The 21,343-nt window shown below is 52.5% G+C and overlaps 6 protein-coding genes across 6 annotated transcripts; 4 read left to right on the top strand and 2 right to left on the bottom strand.

Moving 5' to 3' along the window:
• Window positions 1-713: 713 nt before the first annotated feature.
• On the top strand, window positions 714-2,076 carry ASPBRDRAFT_50026 (uncharacterized protein; the record flags this gene model as incomplete). Its single annotated transcript, XM_067626468.1, has 4 exons — window positions 714-767; window positions 1,047-1,062; window positions 1,240-1,517; window positions 1,573-2,076. 4 exons carry the CDS (start codon window positions 714-716, stop codon window positions 2,074-2,076), a joined length of 852 nt encoding a protein of 283 aa, XP_067484296.1.
• Window positions 2,077-3,067: 991 nt separating this feature from the next.
• ASPBRDRAFT_190386 (putative RNA helicase/RNAse III) lies at window positions 3,068-7,637 on the top strand (the record flags this gene model as incomplete). The annotated part of the gene is made up of 7 exons (XM_067620224.1): window positions 3,068-3,184; window positions 3,235-3,263; window positions 3,338-3,383; window positions 3,452-3,704; window positions 3,800-3,947; window positions 3,996-5,075; window positions 5,132-7,637. The coding sequence occupies 7 exons, from the start codon at window positions 3,068-3,070 to the stop codon at window positions 7,635-7,637; spliced, it is 4,179 nt and encodes a 1,392-aa protein (XP_067484295.1).
• Window positions 7,638-7,912: 275 nt separating this feature from the next.
• On the bottom strand, window positions 7,913-9,403 carry ASPBRDRAFT_114493 (uncharacterized protein; the record flags this gene model as incomplete). Its single annotated transcript, XM_067616824.1, has 3 exons — window positions 7,913-8,960; window positions 9,078-9,313; window positions 9,380-9,403. 3 exons carry the CDS (start codon window positions 9,401-9,403, stop codon window positions 7,913-7,915), a joined length of 1,308 nt encoding a protein of 435 aa, XP_067484294.1.
• Window positions 9,404-11,602: 2,199 nt separating this feature from the next.
• Window positions 11,603-12,397, top strand: ASPBRDRAFT_223966 (uncharacterized protein). Its single transcript, XM_067621986.1, has one exon. It carries the CDS (start codon window positions 11,958-11,960, stop codon window positions 12,330-12,332), a length of 375 nt encoding a protein of 124 aa, XP_067484293.1. The 5' UTR covers window positions 11,603-11,957; the 3' UTR covers window positions 12,333-12,397.
• A 1,797-nt stretch (window positions 12,398-14,194) lies between these two features.
• Window positions 14,195-14,707, top strand: ASPBRDRAFT_36231 (uncharacterized protein). Its single transcript, XM_067623464.1, has one exon. It carries the CDS (start codon window positions 14,266-14,268, stop codon window positions 14,698-14,700), a length of 435 nt encoding a protein of 144 aa, XP_067484292.1. The 5' UTR covers window positions 14,195-14,265; the 3' UTR covers window positions 14,701-14,707.
• A 631-nt stretch (window positions 14,708-15,338) lies between these two features.
• fphA (putative sensor histidine kinase/response regulator) lies at window positions 15,339-19,343 on the bottom strand (the record flags this gene model as incomplete). Its single annotated transcript, XM_067622084.1, has 2 exons — window positions 15,339-15,665; window positions 15,717-19,343. 2 exons carry the CDS (start codon window positions 19,341-19,343, stop codon window positions 15,339-15,341), a joined length of 3,954 nt encoding a protein of 1,317 aa, XP_067484291.1.
• Between the last annotated feature and the right edge of the window lie 2,000 nt (window positions 19,344-21,343).

The raw sequence follows: 21,343 nt of genomic DNA, 5'->3' as shown, positions 1-21,343 counted from the left end.
GAATAGCTAGATATATGCAAGTAAGTCAGTAGATAAGTAATGAGTAACTCTCTGACCGGTAAACAAAGACTCGAGTCACCTTGAATGCAGGCTTGGACACCTGAGGAGGCAAGGCAGAGAACTGACTGGTTAGTACTACCGTAGTAACCAGTGAGGTTCACCGGGGGGAAATGGGCCCTTTTCCCTCGGGCGCGCCAGCCACTCGCCCTTCCTTCGTTTTCCCTTCCCACACGTCACTTTTTCTGACTGATCCTTTAACTAATCTTCCCTCTCCCTCTCGCCCCCCATCTTGTGGTCTTGTCTTTCCCAGCACTTCCCGTCACAAGTCGCTGCTTACGAGATCACTGCCTCTCATAACTAATCTACCCACTCCCCCCCCGGTTATCACCAATAATAGTCAGCAGTCAACTGCAATCCAGCTTAGTTAGTCAGTTAAGGCCTCCGCGTGAGCAGCCTTTCCTTAATCACCCCTGCCTAGCGAAAACGAGCTATCTCCGAACTGGCTCGCGCTCTCTCTTCTCTGCTTACCTCATCGTCCTTCCCCCGTTTATCCTACATCGTTTCTCTACATCCTCACCCCCCCCTCAAACCTCCAGAGAAAACGTGCGAGTATACTAGCCGAACTCGTCGTCCGCCCTTCTGCACTTCGTGAATTGATTCTGTCGTTGTCTTTTTTCCGGCGCGTCTCCGTTGTCTTTTGACCTATTGCCTCGATGCAGCCCACACTAGCCCCAGCGCCGCATCCAAGTATGCAAACGTCTGCTCAGGTAAGCAGCCTATGCTTGTCGCGGTTTGTCATCAGATCGCGTCTGTCCCATCATGTCTTTCCCCGTTTCCCCAGATACGCTCAGCTCATGTCCCCGAGCCGGGAGCTTGAGCCTTCTGGTCGTGTTCGCGACCGTCGTCGCCCTGTCTGTCGGACGAGCGATGCCGGACCACGCCCATGTTTTCGCGACACGGGGGCCTTGAGATGCTCACCGGTCGCGTCGATTCAGTATACGTGATTCACGGAGTATATATATGCTAACTGTGGGGTTTGTTGATAGGACCATGCGGATCAGGGTAAGTGAAAACAGTTTCTCATCGCGAATGAAGAGGAGAGAAAAGAGAGGCAAGCAGGAGGAAACTTGCCCTGCAGTCATCGCGTCATCGCGTTTGCGGGCGGCTTACTGCCTCACTCCACTTCCCTGGCGTCGTATGTGTTCACACCAAATGCTGACTCGCGTGTCTGATCTCCAGTGCTGCATGACCAGCTCCTAGCTGCTCATCAACATCTGTCGCACCCACAACAGGCACGTCCGCAAGGTCCGACCGCGCAGCCTCCGCATATACAACCCAACACCACTAGCCCTCGAGACCAGAACAACATCGACCCTGCCATCTCCGGCGCTGCCATGCTCAGCGGACCCCCACAGACTCCTCCTCAGCCAGAGCCTACGGGCCAGGAATCCCCCAAGACCTATGGCAAACGACCGCTGTCGACTTCCAAGCGCGCTGCTCAGAACCGGGCCGCACAGGTATAGTGAGCCGCAATACCTGATGATCAAGAGCACTTGGACTGACCGAATCCAGAGAGCTTTCCGTCAGCGCAAGGAGAGCTATATCCGCAAGCTGGAGGAGCAAGTGAAGGAGTTTGATAGCACGAACGAGACTATGAAGCAGCTGCAAGCTGAGAACTACCAGCTCCGTGAATATATCATCAACCTGCAATCGCGCTTGCTGGACTCCCAGGGCGAGGTTCCAGAGCTGCCTGGTAACATTGACCTGAACCAGCCACGGAATGACATCTCTGTTCCTCAACCGGGGCCTCCGGCGGCCACCGGTCCCGCGCCAGGCCCTGGTGGTGCTCCGCAGCAAATGCAGGTCCCCAACCCCGGTGCTGCCTCGAACGAAGACATGAACTCGCTCAATCGCATCGCGGTTGCTGGCCTGGGAATGCGCAAGCACCCCAATGAGGAAGCAAATTTCCTGGGGAACAACTTCCAGACTCGGCGCCCGCGCAATGACGACGGCCAGCCCGATGGGTCTGAAGCCACGAAAACGGAGCCTGGTCACGGGTTGCCCGTTGTATCATGAGAGTGATCAAGATATATCGGACTCGATATTTTCTTTTGTTATTTTCGCCATTCCTGTATTCTTTTGATTGCGAACGCCCGGAGATATATCATCAGCTCATTGCTTTTCTGTTTCGATATTCCTATCGTTTGTCGTATCTTCTGGTGTATGGCGTGATGTAACTAGGTATCCATTCTGGCCTCGGAAGGAGCGGTGTTTTGTGCTTTCCATATTTGTTGTTCCATCCACAGCGTCAGCCACAGAAGTTCTCCCGGGAAAGAAGAGGTGTCACCATTGTTGTTAATGCATTCGGTGCTTCTTTCCCTGCTGCCGGTTGCCAGATGCGTTGGCAGTGGGCTTAGGAGGCTTCTGGTATTTTCCCGTTCAACACTTGCATACGATGTTTGTTAGAGAGGGCCTTCCTGTGTGTCTCCAGGCGGACAGGAGGGCTCAAGAAACAGACTGCTCGACCTGCTTATAGTAATCCATCTGTGTCCGCTCCTATGAACATGCTGCTCTGCTTTTGTGACAGTCAGAGACATAATCGGATTATCATAATTTATTTGGAACATGGCGAGTGCACTTCCGTCCATTCTTGATTAGACCCAAAAGCATCCAACCAAGCTCCAGCTCCCCAAAGAAAACCCACGAACCAATCAATTTCCAGTACAAGCGCTATCTCACACCCCCCAAATAAATACCCCTGTGATTAGCGAATGAATATATTATTGCCTGATAATGCTAGCTGCATAAACAGAACTCCGCCAGGCCAGCCAGTTCCAGTCCACCAGGTTTGTCAGGTTTGTTTACCCCACTCCTACTAATCGAGTCTCCCCTCCACTTGGACTGTAGTTTGAGATAAGTTTAGTTGTTTTGATATTCCCGGCGTCTGTTTCTCTTTCTCTCCCTTTTCCTTTACCCGCCTGCTGGGTCTCCTTCTCCAGCATTCATCGGATTATCGTTGTTCTTGCTTAGTTTTGTCTTTTTCAGTGATACCCCCGATGATAGCACGATGACTGCTGCAGCGACTTTGCTTCCCGCCGGCGAAGAAGATGCGCCCGCATACCGCCCGCGCAGCTACCAGGTGGAGATGTTTGAGGCGAGTTTGAAGGAGAATATCATTGTTACGGTATGCAAGGTTTACCTATGTTACAAAAGATTCACGCTAAACTGGTGCAGATGGGAACTGGCAGTGGGAAAACTCATATGTATGTGTTGTGTTCTCCACAAGTGGATTTGATTTTCGGAACTCTAAATGGGAGGTTGATGGGTTTCACTGCAGAGCTCTGCTGCGAATCATAAAGGAGTTAGAGAGTAATCCGCACAAGGTGAGAAGAAAGGATGTGGATCTATGCTGGAGTGTCTAATTAAATCATGGGCTCATGTGTTGCTCCAGTTAATCTGGTTCTTAACGCCGACTGTCGCTTTATGTCTGCAACAATACAAATTCATCTCCGACAATATCCCAGCCGTCAGGGCCAGGACTCTCACGAGTCTGGACAAGGTCGAGCTCTGGACTGAGCAGCCTGTCTGGGATGCTATCTTGAAGGAGATGCAGGTGGTGGTGTCCACCCATGCGGTTCTTGCGGATGCGATGAGCCATGGGTTCGTCAAGATCACCCAGCTGGGTCTGATGATTTTCGATGAAGGTATAGTAACGCGATGTCTAATTCCGGAGACTATGATGTAGGGGGTTATGTGTTTGTGAGACGAGAATTGCTTATGCGATATGTTTTACTGGCAGCCCATCATTGCATGCGACGCCACCCTGCAAATAAGATCATGCAGGACTTTTATCACCCTGCTCTGGAAAGGCATGGCGCAGAAGCCGTGCCCAAGATTCTGGGCCTTACGGCTAGTCCGGTGGTGAGATCGAACCGACAGGAGTTACTGTGAGTGTAGTGTGGGTGTGCAGGGCTGGGTAGGACTGACCAGATCAGTAAGATTGAATCGAATCTTGATGCCGTATGCAAGGCACCACGGACACATCGATCAGAGCTCATGACGCATACCCATCGGCCACATTTGCAGCAAATACTGTTTACGCCGGTGCTACTCGACGATCCGCAGGCCGGAAGCGAGACTTTGAAAGCGCTTGTGAGCGCCTGGACGTCTATGAGACTCGAGGATGATCCGTACATCAAAAAATTGAGAAAGAGCCCCCTTGACGGAAGGGCATTGCAAAAAGCACTCCTGTCGGGAAAGACTTATTGCAACGATCAGCTGAAAAGATTTGCGACTAGAAGTCTGCACATCTTCGAAGAGCTCGGTGAATGGGCTGCCGACTACTTTATATACGCTTCTGTTGAGCAGCTTAAAGCGAAAGCCGATAACTCGGCAGATACCATGGGCTGGACCGACGAGGAAAAGGCATATCTGTTAGACATTGTCTCGAATCTGCCCACCCCGAATATCGATCTTAATCCTTCGGAGCCGGATAGCATATCCATTTCGCCGAAGTTCCGGTCCCTGCTGGAATTCTTGGATGCAAAGGGGGAGCCCAACTTCTCTGGTCTCATCTTTGCTAAGCAGAGGGCTACCGTGAGCGTCATGGAAAAGTTACTTTCTATTCACCCTGTGACGAAACATCGTTTTCGATGCGCTTCCTTCGTCGGCTGGTCCGGCGGTGGCAGTAAAGACGTCCTGGGCGAGCTCCTTGACGCCCGTATGCAGCGCGATACACTGAGCGAGTTTCGAACCGGTCAGAAGAACCTGATTGTTGCGACGGACGTGTTGGAGGAAGGCATCGACATTAGCGCCTGCAGCGTGGTGGTCTGTTATGATAAGCCGCCGAACTTGAAGTCGTTCGTGCAAAGACGGGGGCGCGCGCGGCACAGACAGTCTACTTACGCTATCATGTTTGCTACGGATGATGAATCTTCTGCACTGAGTAAGTGGGAGGACCTGGAACAGGCCATGATCGAAGCGTACGAGGATGACGAGAGGCGACTGCGCGAGGCTTGGGCCCTGGAGGCTATCAACGAAGAAGTGGTGGAAAGATTGGAGGTGCAATCTACTGGGTATGGCGCCGCGCAGCACCTGTAGAATATGTACTGATGCTGATATCCCTTTCTAGTGCTGTCTTGACGGCAGACACCGCCGTTGCACACCTCAACCATTTCTGCGCAGTCCTGCCGCGTCAACCGTATGCGAGTAATGAGCCTGAGTTTTCATTCGAGAAGGACGATGCAGACCTATTGAGAGGTACTGTCACGCTACCGTCCTGCGTCCATCCCGGAGTCCGTCGTACTCAGGGCCAGCGATGGTGGCAGACCGAGCGAGCAGCCCGGAAGGAAGCAGCCTTTCAAGCCTACAAACGTCTCTACGAGTTTGGTCTTCTGAGCGATCATCTACTTCCGTTTAAGAGGAATTTAGAACTCAAAGAGACCGACTTCACCAATCTACCGGCCCTTGTGGAAGTATCGGAGCAGTACGACCCTTGGGTTGACTGGGCCTGTTCCTGGTCATCCCCTGATGTCCACCAAACGCGGATCGCTATAAAGCACAACGGGGACTCACACATGTGTATCAGGTTGACCAGCCCAACGAGCCTACCTCCAGTTGAACCGATGACCTTGTTCTGGGATAGCGAGACAATATATACGTTGGCGTTTGACAAACCAAAGCGAATCAAAGGGATCGCCGCTGACAGCCTTGACAATATGAGAATAGCAACTGCGTTATACCTCCAAGCTGCAAGTTCTAGACAATTGAGGCCTGAACAAGATTTTGTGACTCTGTTTGGGCCCGACCTTCCTGACCTTGAACTGGCAAGTTGGCTCAACAAGTACGCAGGACACGAGCCTGCGCTAGAGGTTTACTCTCGCAAGGACTTCTGTACGATAATGGGCGTTGTGCGGGATCGTTCACGCTACAACGAGCCAATGCTTTTCAAAAGGTGGGTTGTGTCTGGACAGGATGACACCCCCATAGTCGAACTCGAATGCGACGCCGTCCCAAAGCGACGGAACCTCTTGCATCGACAAACGTTAGCTGCCAAGCAGCTTGATACCGAAATACCTGAAATCTCATCGAAGATACGCATTATTCTTGCGGAAAATTGCACTATAGACAAACTTCCATATGCCGAAACCATCTTCGGCCGCTTTATATCGGTCATTCTTGATAGACTAGAAGCCACATTGGTTGCAACTAGACTTTGTGAAACGATTCTACGAGATCTTGAATTTTCCAGCATTCGTCATGTTATCACGGCCATCACTGCGCCAAGTGCGCAATCACTTACCAACTATCAGCGATACGAGTTCTTTGGAGACTCGGTCCTCAAATTCACCGTCTCATGCCAGCTTTTCTTCCAGCACCCCAACTGGCACGAGGGCTACCTTTCAGAAGGGAGAGACGAGATCGTCCAAAACTCCCGTCTTGCGCGAGCTGCTCTTGACGCCGGCCTCGACGCCTTCATCATGACCAAGATGTTCACGCCTCGGAAATGGACTGCACCCCTCATATCCGAAAAGATCAGCATCACCCCCAAACAGCGCACAATATCCACCAAAGTCCTAGCCGACGTAGTCGAGGCACTGATAGGAGCATCCTACATCGATGGCGGCTTCGCAGCAGCGCACGCCTGCATCCATCGCTTCCTCCCCGAAGTAAACCTGGAAAACATCGACCGGACCACCGTCCCCATGCCCGAAGGAAGCGTGACCAACCACACCCTCAACGACGACCACCTCATGGAACACATCGGCTACACCTTCACCAACAAACCCCTCCTCGTCGAAGCCTTCACCCACCCATCCTGCCAATTCGACACCACCACGCAATCCTACCAACGCCTCGAATTCCTCGGCGACGCCGTCCTCGACATGGCCATCATGTCGACCCTCCTCTCCCACCCGCGCGAGATCCCCCAAGGCCTCATGACCAAGATCAAGCACGCCGTCGTCAACGCCAACCTCCTCGCCTTCTTCTGCATGGAATTCGCCCTTACCGAAACCCGCACCAACGTCCAAGTCACCCCCACCACCGGCACCATAACCCTCACCCCTTCCACCGAACACATCGAACTCTGGCGCTTCATGCGCTACCAAGGCGCCCACCTACAAGTCGCCCGCGACCTCGCCCTCTCCCGCCACAACTCGCTCCGCAAATCCATCATCCACGACCTCAAACACTCCCCATCGTATCCCTGGAAATCGCTCTCCCAGCTCAATGCCGATAAATTCTTCTCCGATATCATCGAAAGTATCCTCGGCGCGATCTTCATCGATTCACAGGGGAATCTCGCCGAATGTGAGAAATTCCTCGAACGGCTCGGTCTCCTATGGTACTTGAGACGCATTCTCAAGGAGGATGTGGATGTGATGCATCCGCGTAATATCGCGCAGCAGATGGCGAAGGGTGAGATTCGGTTCGAGGTCGTAAGGATACCGAATGATAGTGCCAGTGGTGGTGGTGGTGACGGTGATGATGGTGCGACGTATCGGTGTACGGTGACAATGGCGGGCGTGGAGGGAGTGGCTGTTGTCGTGGAGGGGTGTTTGACTAGTGAAGAGGCGGAGATTACGGCCGCGGAGAGGGCAGTGGAGATTTTGGTGGAGAGGGGGTGTTCGTTGTGATGATATTGAATAGCAGTGGAGTGAGCTAGTGAGGGTGTTTGAAGTTGGGGTGAGGGTGATATTTGTAGTTGAGTGATCCTGGATACATAGTTTGGATATAACAGGGCTTGTGAGTTTCGACATGAGTATGATAAGGGATTGCTGTACTCGGGTGCCCATTTTGTATGTATACATCTACTACATAGCAGTTCTGGTAAAACATGACCTGGTATCGATAATAATGCCACACGAAGAAGCCTAACTACAATACAGAAGAAGCTGTAGCAGCACTATCGTCAACCCTTCCGTTTCCCACCCTTAGCCCGAGACCGCGTCACCCTCTTACTAGGCTGCGGTTCAGGCTCTGCCTCTTCCTCCTTCTCATTCTCGCTCTCCGCCACCTGCTCAGCCTGTTCCTCCGACGTCTCAGCCTCCTCACTCTGCGACTCGAGCTGATCATCCTCGCTCGCAGTAGCAGCCACCATGACGCCGTCATCCGTTACATCTCCCACAGACGAGCGGGTCTCCGTGCCATCGACACTGCTACTAGAGACAGGTCTCCACGCCCCTCCCTCGGACGACTGCTGCTGCTGTTCCTTACGGATACCCGCCAGGACCTTCTTCGCCTCACTCTCTTCACCGTTCCATGCGCCACAGCTCCCGCATCGCCAGCGGCCTAGTTCTTCAAGTGTCTTGACTCCCGGGGGCGCTTGACCGTTGACGATTCGACAGGTGGAGCAGATCAAGGCGAGCCGGTTCTTGGGCTGCGTTTCATCCTCGCCTAGCAATACGTCGAGAAGACGGTCGTACCAGTGGGACTGTTCCACGTACTGAGGCGGCGTGCTGGAGAATGCATTCGGGGCGAACCCGGGCTCTTCGAGGCCCACGTTCATGTTTGGTGCGCCTTGCTGCTGTTGTTGCTGGCCTGGAAACACATGCGGGGAGGGCTGTTGGGGGTGCTGGAAAGCGACTGGCGGGGTGTTAGGTGGTTGAGGAGAAGAAGGGAATTGCTGCGGTGCTGGTCTTCGGATATTCGCTGTCGGGGGCGGGGGGATACCCGTGCGCTGGACATGCTGCTGCTGCTGCTGGGATGGCTGTCTGCGCTTCGCTCCTTCGGACTTGTTGCGCTTCGCGTCGCCCGATTTGACCGAGTTTGAGCGCGCGGGTTTGGGAGACTCCCCACCATATTTCTCGAGGAGCTGTTGGGTGGAGTTCCAGCGCGTGGCGGTCTTTAGGTCCTCGATTGTTTTCTCACGCTGTTTATGGAGATCGTCGAGGTGGGCTTGGGTTTTGGTGATGCGGTAGTCATAGTAGCGGGTGGAGATGGTACGGATAAGATAGATCCTGTATAGCGATGGTGGTTAGGAGTAGTGATGCAGGTATGACGCTGCGAAATAGGGGTGGGGTGGGGGGCAGCAGGTCGCAGTGAGGGAGGTAGATCAGGGGGCATTGTGGACGTACAGGATTGGGCCACCGACAATCGCAGCATATTCTGTGATTCCCCAATTCTGCCACCCGAGGACGAGCGCTATTATGATAGAGTAAAGAAGGTAGGCGAAGGTCGTGTAGAGAGTCCAGAGAGCTTTGAAGCGACGGGCATGTTGGCGGTGGAGGTCGAGACGGGCGGTGGTTCGAGTGATCTTGGTGGAGAGCGCAGCGAGGGCTTTTTCAAAGGATGCTGGAGAGGTGTCCTCGGCCTACGAATGAGTGAAGAGTGAAAGGTGAGTTGGTGGATTCAAGACTGGAGGTGATGGGGGACTTACCCTGAAGGGCCACAGGGACACCATGACGGTAGTCTATCTAGGGAGTGTGTTGGAGGGTAATCTAATCGAATAATGTAGGTCGCACTAGGAGAAGGACATGATTGTTCAAAGAATAGGAAGTTGAAAGAGAGACCAGGGTGGAATGAAGAGAAGAGAAAGAGAGGGAAGGAGAGGAAACGAGAGGCGGAGGAAGAGCAAGTGAGTTTCACTGAGTGGATGCAGGCAGAAAGTGTGAGCGACTCCATCGACGTCAACGTCAGCAGCTTCCCGCACAGACCAACTGCTTCATACAAATCGCCATCTTCGCTTCTCTTTCTTCGACTCTCCATCGCTTCTCACTCACCGCTATTACTCTTCCCCACTGGTTCGACTTCACTCTACTCTGTTACTTTCACTACAGGGCATGTTGCTAATCACACAGATCCAGCGGTGTTCCCTTCGATCCCCGAATCGGGCTCCAACACGATGATCTCTCTATCGCCGTTTCAATAACCTCCGCATTAACGCTGGACATCACCTTATTCCTATGGAAATCCAGGCCGAACCAAATGGATATAATCCAAGTGTAAGTATTGGTGTGTGCACAATATCTTTGACACCCGCCCAAGGATCTTAGCAGCTTCCGCCTGGTCGTCCTGTCACGCTGCTCGCGTGACTCGCGGTGTCTCCTTGCTTGATTTCAGGACTCGCCTGGTCTGCTCTGATTACACCTGCCTTGGGAGCTGCTAAACCGCCCGGGGAAAATAAGTCAGCGCGTTTATAATTAGGCTAGTGTCAGACCTTCGCCAGTGGTACTCAGTCTCGTGACGGACACAGTCTAGCATTTCCACGGCCTTTCTTTGCAAGTCTTATAATTCGCTTGCAAGGAGCTATGAAGCTGGCCACTATGGTGCGGGATTGCTCCATTTTATGTTTCTAGTATGAGGTTTTGCAGCCGGGTGCACCCAAGCAAGGGCCTTCGGAGGTTTCCCTACCTGCAACATCCGGCTCTCCATTCTGGTCGGAAGATCTCCAGATACCTACTAGTGCATTACCGACAGGCTGGTAGGTATTCAGCCGGGCCTCGAGTAACCCTGAACCCATTACTCCTCATCGGCATCATGAGCCTGGTTCTCATGAAGCACCCTGGTAGCCCTTGTAGCTTCTAGCGACTCCTGGTAAAGTACAGAGTCATGCTCATCCTGGCGTCGAAGTCGCAATCTAGTTACGCAAGGAAGGCTATGTCGGATACGGCTTCCTGCTTAGACACATCTTCCAGCTCAACGGCCTGAATATGACACAGCCCAGGTGGCTCGCACGCTGCCGCAGGGCTGTCGGATTTGCACCTTCACAGCCTTCTCTGTCTGGTTCTCATTCTTCGCTATGAGTCGACCTGCCAAGCCTCCAATGCCTGTAAGCGCGCCCAAATCGTCCGACAGACAAGCCTAAGATTCCGGTTGCAACTTCTCCCACAAACGAAAGTCGGCGATCGTTCCACGTCGATGGAGATAGTAGTTGTCCAGAAGGTCTTGCAATTAATTGAGGTCTGGTAGAGACATCATATGTTGCAAGGTATATTTGCCGCCTCATTTTCATTCATCTGCCAAACCCACGTTCTACGTCCGGGTAACACCGATGCCTCCGAATCATCCGAACTGGAGATTTAAGATGACGCCTGCTTAGGATCGGCGTCGATCCTCGTCGCATGAATTGCTGGGGTGTCCGGGGAAGTGAGCGATGTCGCAGGGATGTCACATTGGAGAAAGTATATCGTCCTTCCCGTCATCTTTATTTGGCATTGGCCTTACGGCACCAGCTCGTATTTCTGAACTCCGCCTTCCCCAGCAGCATTCAACTTCCCTGCGCGGGCAATTCAGTCGATCTGCCATTCCCAGTGTGCATCATAAGCATCATACATTACGAGCATCATATTCGATCGCAAGATAACATGCCACTGTATAGGGAGCATCACGGACATCGAGTGCGGCCTGCAATGTTTGTCGACAGGGACTTCTCGTATTCACGCAACAACACGAGCTCTCCACCGCGCTGATTCTACGATTGGAGAGTCAAGGACCTCCAGGCTCGCCATCGCATCGACTCGATGCTGAAGGTTTGAGACCTGCATCTCACCCTCACGTGCCCACCGTGAGATGTCATAAATATCATCCCGATGTGGAACTCCACCATTGGGATGCCTCCTCTTCATATCTCGGAGGCGCCGGGAAGTACATTTATAGAACCCTGTCTTATGACGTCGGCTTGAATTAGTCTACACTCGGCTTTATGTGACAGGTTGTGACTCCAATCGACGTCGACTGAGTTATGGAACGCCTGAAGCCGTGGCAGGGTGTCTACGACCCGGCAGGAAGTAAGACAGATACGAAGAGCCAGACACCGCATGACAACCTCGACAAAATATCCATGACCTTCAGTACAAGAGGCGAAAGGAAAAGCTATAAATCTGGCCTTCTCCCTCGACATCTAGGGTTTGTTCCAGCAACGCAAAAGCATTCCAACTCAACTTGTCTCTGAACTCTGAATCTCCATCGTTAACCAACTACTTCCACCTTCCAAACAAACACCACCGTACCTCAAGATGAAGTCGATCAGTGCCGCCCTCATTGCCCTCCTGGCCACCTCCGTCTCTGCGGGCCCTGTTGTCTTTACCGCGACCATCGCCCTGGCCAACGACCAGACCGGTGCGCAGGGCAGTGCCGCCATCCCCGCTGACGGCAGCGAACAGAGCATCTCGGCGCTATACGGAGGCACCGGAGTGGGCTCTGGTGGCGTCGTCAAGGCCTCGTCGGCGCAATTGACCAACTTCCAGGCGAACACCAACTGCGTGATCACGAACTACGGATCGGTTCTGGCCACCCTGAACGCCCAGAACACCTACGTGGACCTGGATGGAAACCCCAGTGTTGCGCAGCCGGTGGATCTGAGTGCTGCCAGCGTTGAGTGCACTGTCTAGGCGTTCTATTTCATAGTGGCATGCCACCGGGAATAATCGGGATGAGAGGGGCTAGATGTTTGGGTCATGTTGATCGGAGGGGTCAAAGAGATTGGAGATTTAAGGGGGAGATAATGTGAGGAATTTCGGGTTATTCATGTCGATATACATACAATGCAGTGAACCTTCTGCCATTCCAGGAACATGTAGAGCTCATACTAGCTGTTCCAGTAAACATCATCTCAATGCAGTAGAAGCCACTCCATATGTCAGCAAAGGAGCCAGTCAATAACACAATATATTTTAAGTTGCTCGATGACAGGCAGGCCCACCATCAAACCAAAACCTTATCTCACGGCCAAACCCATCCCATGATCCCTACGGAGTAGTCGCAGCTCGACTGTGTCTCCGGATCCGAGTCCCCGGACATCTCCTCCGCGGCCCAACCGAGGGTGAACTTATCGTCAGAATTGCCTCTGCGCATCCCCAGACTCACAGAAGCCCTTCCATAAGATATCCATTATTCTCTAAATCTCATGGGGTGGTTACTAGCAATTTAGTAGTCGGCCAACGGTCAACACAAAACAAGCAGCAAGTACTAGTGTACTTCGTAGCGAACATGCAACCACGAGGTCGGCTTACATTTCCTATCCAGAACATGTCATCTCGCGACCAACTACCCTGCGAGTGGAGTGAACTGCTCTCGATGGCTCCCAATTTGTTGATTGCAAACCAACACGACGATCTCCCGTGGGCCTGGGAAATCCTTGCTTTGTTTGTAGTTTGGCAACTCCGCAGCGGCGGCTCCAGACCCTTGCAGGTGCCGCTCTTAACCAAGGATCCGATGATGAACATATCAGAACTTAATCGGAGGTTGAGGGTAAGCTCTATGCAGCCCCGGAGATGTCTTCTCCAGACTGCACCAACATCCAGCTTTGGTTCGGATATAGATGTGACTCTGCAGCGGACTTCAACTTCACCCTTTTGAACTGGACACATACATCCAGCTTGGTCTTTGTTATCCTCATATCCACAGTATAGACCTCACATTCAGCTCCCTACTTTATATACCTTCCATCACACCTTCACTCATGGACACCAGACCTCCATCTCCGAATCACGCAATGATCCAACCACCACCATGAACAACACCACCACAACTCCTACCGAATCCTACTACATCCTCCCGCGAGCAGACAGCTACACCGTCGTATCCTTCATCTCCATCTCCACCTTCACCTGTCTGCTTATCTTCTTCATCATCTTCGACCTCTCCTTCTTCACAACAACATCCACATCAACCACATCCACCTCCCAAAAACCCCGAAATCTAGTACCCACCTACACCCTCCTAACAACCACAACAACCACCCTCCTCGCCTGCGCTTTCTGCATCCTCCTCCTCTTCAACCACAACCAAACCGCCCTCCGCATCGCCTCCGCAACCGGTCTCGTCCTCACCACCACCACAACGAGCATCACCAACACCCTCCTCCTCTACTTCGCCCTCCCTCTGATAACAATCCACCAAAAGCCCCAAGCCTATTTCCAACTCAAAACCCAGCGACTCCTCCTCTACACCATAATCGCAAGCATCCTCCTCTTCCAACTCCCCTATCTGATCGTCGCTCCCGCCGCAGCCACCCTCTACAAAGACGGACACTGGACACAAGCAGTCAAGATCCTCGAGCGGATCTCAGTCACGACCTATTGCGTACGAGAGATACTCCTCCTGGGAGTTTACACCTGGAGTATAATACGGTATCTTCGACCGGTTATATACCACCATCACCACTACCACAGCCTCTACCACTACCAATTAACACCAACCCATCAAAAAGAAGGAGGAAGAGGAACCCAACTCCTCTACACCCTCCTAATGGCAGGAACTATCTCCCTAATCCTCAACATCGCCAACATCGTAACCGTATATATCGTCCACAACGCCGCAGCAATGGCCTTCTTCCCCTTCGTGGCTAGTACCAAGGTCCTCATTGAGATTCTGGTCCTGGGTAAACTTATCGGCTTCCTGAATACTCACACTTCTTCTTCTTCTTCTTCCTACCATCAGCGAAGTGTATATTCGATTAGCAATGAGTCCCGACGATCGAGTACACAGCCTCTCATCACTACTACTGCTGGTTCTACTGCTACTATGTCCGGAGGACTTATCACTGTTGAAACCAAAGATACTAGTAGCGAGCAGGAACACAGTCCCGGGGCTCCTCGAGGGCAATGGTATAGAAGCAGATTTGGATCCGTCGATACAATCATCTCTGTTGTGGATGTGGCGGAGCCGCCGTTGGCTCATTCAGCGGAACATTTGGTGCAGGAGATACCGGATCTGGAGGGTGCTGCTGCTATTAGTCGGCGGACGTCGGTGGTATGATTTTGGGGGACACTAGTTCTAGGAGTGTAACTACTAATAAAATATGTTCATGTCAACTTCCTTTACTACTAGATATAGAAAGAATGACCGAAATGTGGTGCATATTCAGCGCTAAGATGGTCACTAAGACATATCGCCCTGTCACAGCCGAGGGCCAAACCGAAGCCTAACAGACAGAAACCAAGCCAAAATGGAATCCTTGTGAAAATGAATAGATGGTAAACCGAACAAATTGCTATATGGCTTGTACGTGTGCTCATAGACCATTAAACATAACATAGAATGCATTACCCGGACCAAACCAACCAAGCCATGATAGATGAAGGATCCAGATCCCATGAGTTCAAAACACAGAAATATGATCCTTGACAAAATCAACTAATGGGGTATACATGGACAAAGAAATGTAGAATTTTCACAAGACGAGGATCCAATCAGGTCGAAACACACGTAAAATGCCTATCATTCATGGTTCTTCGTCATGTCGCGGTCGTGACTTTTGTGTGCTGTAAGGACAGCTGTAAATAATCATGTGCTCAAATGCAAGACAATAATACATAACGTCACTGCTCTTGTGCTGATGAAAGGAGAGGAAAGATAGGTGATGAGCGTGATGAAGAAAGGGCACAAGGCGTGTACTACTGCTTCTCTTCGGGAATAGGCGTGAACCAGCCACCCTGTTCCCAGTCGCAGCCTGGATGATACGTAGCAGTGTTTCTCGTATCTCCTCGCTGGAGGCCTTCGAGAAGCACGTTAAGACGGTTGAAGTTGATGGGTTTCATGACCCACCCGTCGAAGCCTGCATCAACATATAAGGACAAGTCCTTCTCTAGGAGAGAGGCGGAAACTGCAAATATGGGTATTCGGTTGTTCAGCTTTGCGATGGAAGAGAGCGCGGTCGAATCGGACGAAGTTTCAAATTCGCGGATCATCTTGGTCGAGTTGATACCATCCACAATCGGCATCTAACTTGTATTAGCATGTATATCATTTTACTCATTTGGCGAGGAGCTTACCTGGATGTCCATCAAGACGACGTCAAATTGCGCAGAATCAGCCCGATATGCAGCCGCGCATTCTTCACCATTTACGGTCAGTTGAACGGTGTGGCCTGATTTCCCCAGCCGCTTCTGTACAATTTTGCCGTTGATAGGATCGTCTTCGGCCACAAGAACGCGGTACTTGCCAGATGGGGCTGTAGCGTCCGAGTCTGCAGCGGGAGCACTCGTTGGAGGGGGCCCTGCAGGGCCTGCACTAGTGATGGCCGGTTTGTCGGATATGGAGAGGTTCTGGACGTTCTGCTGCAAGGCGCGCGTGACATCATCTAGCCTTTGGGGGGTGGAAGGCAGCGTAACGAGCTTTCGGCGATCGGGAGAGGGAAGCAGACCAGCAGCTTCGTCTCGCGTACGATCAATAGAATCATCTGTTACCATGTTGGCGTCCAGCTCGTCCACAGACGGGCTAATCTCGCCACGATGGCTACCACTACGTCGCCATCCATCACTTGGTGCAGGCGAGCTGCTGTCGACTAAGACAAACTCATCCTTGGCCTCGAAGGGAACGGCACCATCATCCTGCGTTGATGGTTGTGGGGTTTCGGGCTGCTCAGAGTCTGTATCATCTGGAGTAGCGAACTGTAGCGAGATCTGGAAGCGGCTACCCTTGCCCTCCTCCGACCGCACTGTGAGCTGGCCGTGGGTATTCCGTACAATGCGGGAGACCAAAGCGAGCCCCAGTCCGAGGACACCTTTCTCGCGTTCGCCCTCAGGTTGTTGCGAAGGATGGTTAGGGTCGCGGTCGAAGAAATAGCTGTCGTCCTCTGAGGAGACCTGCTCCAATTCCTGGAACATCGTCTCCAGCGTAGCGGAAGACATTCCGGTCCCGGTATCAAGCACGGTCATGTGTATGGTTGCAAATCCAGGCTCCGGATTGCCAGGAGCCCGCCACATCTCGACAGTGACACTGCCCGAGGATGTATGCTGAATGGCATTTGAGATCAGATTTGAGACTGCTTGCCGAACGCGCCGTTCATCACCCATAACGGTCTTTGGGATCCCGGGATGGGCGCGGACAGTATACTCAATCCCTTTCCGATGCGCCTCGCCGGAAAACATGGCGGTCGCTTCCTGGAAACATACAGAAAGATCAAAAGGTTCGTCTTTGATCAGGCTGTGTCCCTTTTCGGTGTTGGTCAGGTCCAAGAGGTCGTTGATGACGTAGATCAATGATTTGGAGGCGGAGTATGATTTGGTAAGATGGTCGCGAGTCTCCGTGTCCAAGGCACCTTCTAAAGCAATCTCCAGATAATTGACAATGGCATTCAGTGGGGTTCGGACTTCGTGTGCAGAGTTGGCCAGAAGCAGTTTTGTCAACTGCGAACCTTCGAGCGCGGCCTCTTGCTGTCTCCATACTTTGATAAACTTGCCATAGACCAGGCATAAGACGGCGGCAGTCTCTACTTCCGATTCCGTCCATTCACGAGCCCGGTCCATGACCGTCTCAGTCCAGACCTGAAAACTCGCGCGGGGCTCAAGTTGGCCGTTCCTCAGAATTTTGGTATGAGGATTGCCACCCCATTTGATCTGCGTGAGCTCGCCGCGTCGGAAGAAAACGATGAAGTCCTTGCCATCTGCCGATAGAGGCACGTACAACATGCCCGAGATCTCCTTGAAGCCAGGCGGATAGCGCAAGTCGGGAAAGTCCCTTTTCACATGATGCGACGCCACGACGGAATTGAGCTGGCGGATCTTGAGGAACTCCAGTAAAGCCAACATCTCCTGTGACTCGGTTGACTTCCCGAGGATCTTAGTCTCTCCTCGGATAGACAATGCGCCATAGTCAGCATCGAATAGCTTCAGTAAATCATCCGATGAGGCAATGATGTAACCCGAGGGGTTGGCATCCGTGGGAATGGTGTTAAGGAGCTTGCGTGCCTGGAGACGCGATGCGTATGAGAGGCGCTCAATGTTCCGTGAGAGTGTATCACCGATCAACCGACACATTTTCCGGATCGGGAAAGGTACCCTCATGCCGGCGTCTCCATAGGAGTGACAGGAGATCAGACCCCAAAGATCATGCGTGCTGTTGATACTGATCGACATGGATGCACGGACCCCCATGTTCGCTAAGTACTTGATGTGGATAGGTGACATTGCACGTAAGTAGGCATGTGTCATGTCTAGGGGCGTCTTGAGATCCTCGATGCCTCGACACACCAACCGTGAACTCATCTGCTCACGGTCGTACAGGATGCGCACTTTATTCAGACGATACAAGTCGCGGGCTTGCTTGGGAATATCCGATGACGGGAAATGCAATCCCTTATACAGGTCTTTGGTCATCCTTGTGTCGACTAATTCTGCCACCACAGTTCCATTGGCCTCGCTATCAAACTGATATATCATCACGCGGTGAAATCCGGTCAACTCCTTCACTATCCCAATCGTAATGTTGAGCAAGGCATCCAGGTTTTGGGCATCGCCAAGCTGATCCTGAATCTGGCTAACGATACTGAACACCTCCATGGCAGCTGCTTCACCTCTCCTTCTGCGTGCATTCCGAAGCACTCGTAACGGCTGACTAATGTTCACAGTGCTGCCTGCTAATTGATCTGCTGTTGGCTCAAAGCCCAGAGTATCTGTGGGGGATGTAGGTGTCGAGCGTCCCGCAACATTGAGGGGATTGATGCGGTCATCTTCCAATTCGAACTCGCAGATGAGCACATCGCGGTGGGCGCGGTTCACATGCATGGCACACCAGAACCGCCGAGGCCGCCCAAATCGATCATTGACAGCAAGGATAAAAACCTCCGGGCCATCACTAGCAGGATCGTAGGCATCATCTCGGATAAAGTCAATGTGATCCAGAAGTATGTCGGTCTGATCATCTTGCAGGAGGTCAGAGAAACTCTCCAGTGCAAACAGGCTGCTTGGCGAGTGACCCAGGATAGCCTCTGAATTCTCACTAGCTACATGGACTGCTAAAGAGCCCTCAGGGGTCTCGCGCAGAACAAGCATGACGCCGAAGGTTTGCACGGCGCCCGGAATATGGATCGGTTCATCTTCACAGGCCCGAAAAGAATCAGGCGTATTGCCTGTTATGACAGCATGACCCCCTGCCGTGATTACGTGTTGGAACCGCGAAGTAACAAGGCTCGCATGGCCCTCTTCTGGTGCCACTTTCCTATACCTGGTGCTTTCGTCTGGCGGGGCGTCTCGCCCGGCGGCGCTCGAGGCCGGTGAGAGAACGTCAGGGGACTGCTGCGAAGGCCGATCGGTCGATTCGGGAGAATGAACAGGCGGCTTAGGAGACGGATTGGTATGAGGGGAGCTATTGGACTGTGAACTCAATTGATCCCAGGTATCGGCGTCGATGATTGAATAAGAGCGAGCACCACTTCGCGGCGAACGGATTTCGCTCGTCAAATCTTGCTGGGTGGTGTCCGTAGCAGCGGGGTTGAAGGAAATGATTGATCGAATAGGATAGACTCTGTCCGTGCCGCCAACCGTCGCACCGTCCATGGAGGGATTATAGCCTTGATCTGAAACCGTGGACTCTTCGTTGGCTGTCACCGGCGCTTCCGGGGGGTGAGAATTGGGATCCGTGCCCTGGCCTGTTGAGGTGGGGGGATTGTGCGAATCCATTTTCGGACTAATATCTGGGGAGGAGCAGTGGTCCGGTAGGTAGTTGTGTGCTCTCCACGGATGCTTAACGTGACATTGGCGAGTCGTGACCGCTGGGGGGCATGGGCGATGCGAAGCGTTTGGTTCAACTGGAATACGATGCTGTCCTTCCAGTTGACCGCGGAAAAGTAGCAGAGTCGGTTATCCAGGGCAGCCGGCGGGGCGAAACTGCACAATAAGGGCGGGACGGGGCCGCAGTGGGATATTCGACACTCGGGGTGACGCGGGGTAGGACAAAAGGAAGGATATGGGGGATAAGCCTATAGTATCCTGATGGGAGAAGGGTTAGCGGCGACTTGGCAGGCTGGAGCAATGTAGCTGGTAGCAGCTACTAAGAAAATACATACGAGTCGGGGTAGGAAGAGGGAGGTCGAAACCGGGGGAGGGGTTGTGGCAGGCGGGCTGATAGTAAGAGACAATATAACTATCCACTATATAGAGGGTCGCAGCGGCGAAAGGTGATATAGTTCGTCGCAATGTCCGCACATTCAGATGGAGACCGGTTACCGACCGAGAGGGTAAGGTATTCGGGAATCCAAACGCCCCTTGGCGAGGGTTCCAGCGAAGAAACAGGCAGACGGTGCAGTCAGAGGTGGTAGAGAAAAAGAATCAGATTCATGAGGACGGACTCTCTTTCGTTCCCCATGGGTTGCGTCTGCCAGATGGAGCGGGTAAGCGATGGCCGGATGCCCTCTTTGGGGTTAGCGTTCGGCCGTTGGTGGCCAGAAGTTGGCAGGGACCAATCAAAAGTGCGGGTGGTCCCTCCACTAACAATCCCGCCCGACTGGGAAAAATGATGAATTCCTGTCGGCGATTCACCACGATCGGGTAGTGTTCCTGCCAATCACAGCCCTGCGCATCCCGTGACGAGTGCTGTTTCCAGGCTAGCCCATATATGAACTCCACTCATACGCACAATGAGGGTATCATTCCTTATCAAGTTAGCACAGTATTTGCATGGTCAGTGACATAGTAGGATACATGACATTCAGTCTATTATCACAAGATGAGAGTACTGTGCGGTAGACAGCAATGTAGCCAGGGTTCATGCACCATTCCTCCCAAACTTATTAGACCCTTATAATATTTTAGAGCGACATGAACCGTTCAGGTAGACCACCTTCGAAGGGCTCTCCGTTCCAAGAGATTGAGAATTGACCAGGTGATGACATCATCGCCAGACTTCCGGGGTTACAGGCTGGTTAGTCATGTACATGCAGTCATACACATCCCTGCCTCCATTCCTCATAATTGGGTAGCTTTTAAGCAACCATTCAAAACAACAATCGAATTCATTCTAGTCGTAAGGTTCAGTGGCACTGGCAGTGGCAGCGCCACGTACCATTGCAGCTGATTTCCGGGAATCAGGTACTACGATTGTTTCCCTCGGAAGAAAGTTCTTTTCTCGATTTAGAAACTAATTGTTCTGTCTTGCATGTAAGGTTAACCCCGTCACAGCTGCCAGGTGGAGACTGGGCCCCCATATCATTTATCGGCCTGCCCCTGTCAGCTTGGGCTAGATACTAGTAATACTAGTATCCTTCGGTGTGTGAGTCCTCCCTCGATTCGCAGATTGACCGTCAGGGCACATAAGAAAAATCCCAAAGAAACAGGATAGGTACAAGCCTCTCCCGTCTATCTAGTGACCACCCCCTTGGGGACTGAGCCACTGGACTCCGCTTCCCACCCCGGCTACCAGGCTTAGATAGACTATATGATACCTCATTATTAAGGGCTCCTCTTTTTGGACCCTCATCCGGCTCGGACTGGTCCACGGCCATAGCCACTAGCTTGCCGATGTACCGCACTCATCTTATGCGCGGGTCCGAGCTAGCTATCTGTCGGGATTCGCCCGCTTGCTGGCCAATGCTGCGCGCGGGTGACGATAATTCCGGATTCCCGGGACGTCGGACTAGTTCCGACCCACCAGGGGCGATATTTCTCTTCTTTCGGCCGGGTCT

Source organism: Aspergillus brasiliensis (assembly GCF_001889945.1).
Source record: "Aspergillus brasiliensis CBS 101740 unplaced genomic scaffold ASPBRscaffold_1, whole genome shotgun sequence".
Lineage (NCBI taxonomy): Eukaryota > Fungi > Ascomycota > Eurotiomycetes > Eurotiales > Aspergillaceae > Aspergillus > Aspergillus brasiliensis.
The sequence above is the reverse complement of the archived record's forward strand: the minus strand, read 5'-3'. Positions and strand labels throughout refer to the sequence as shown.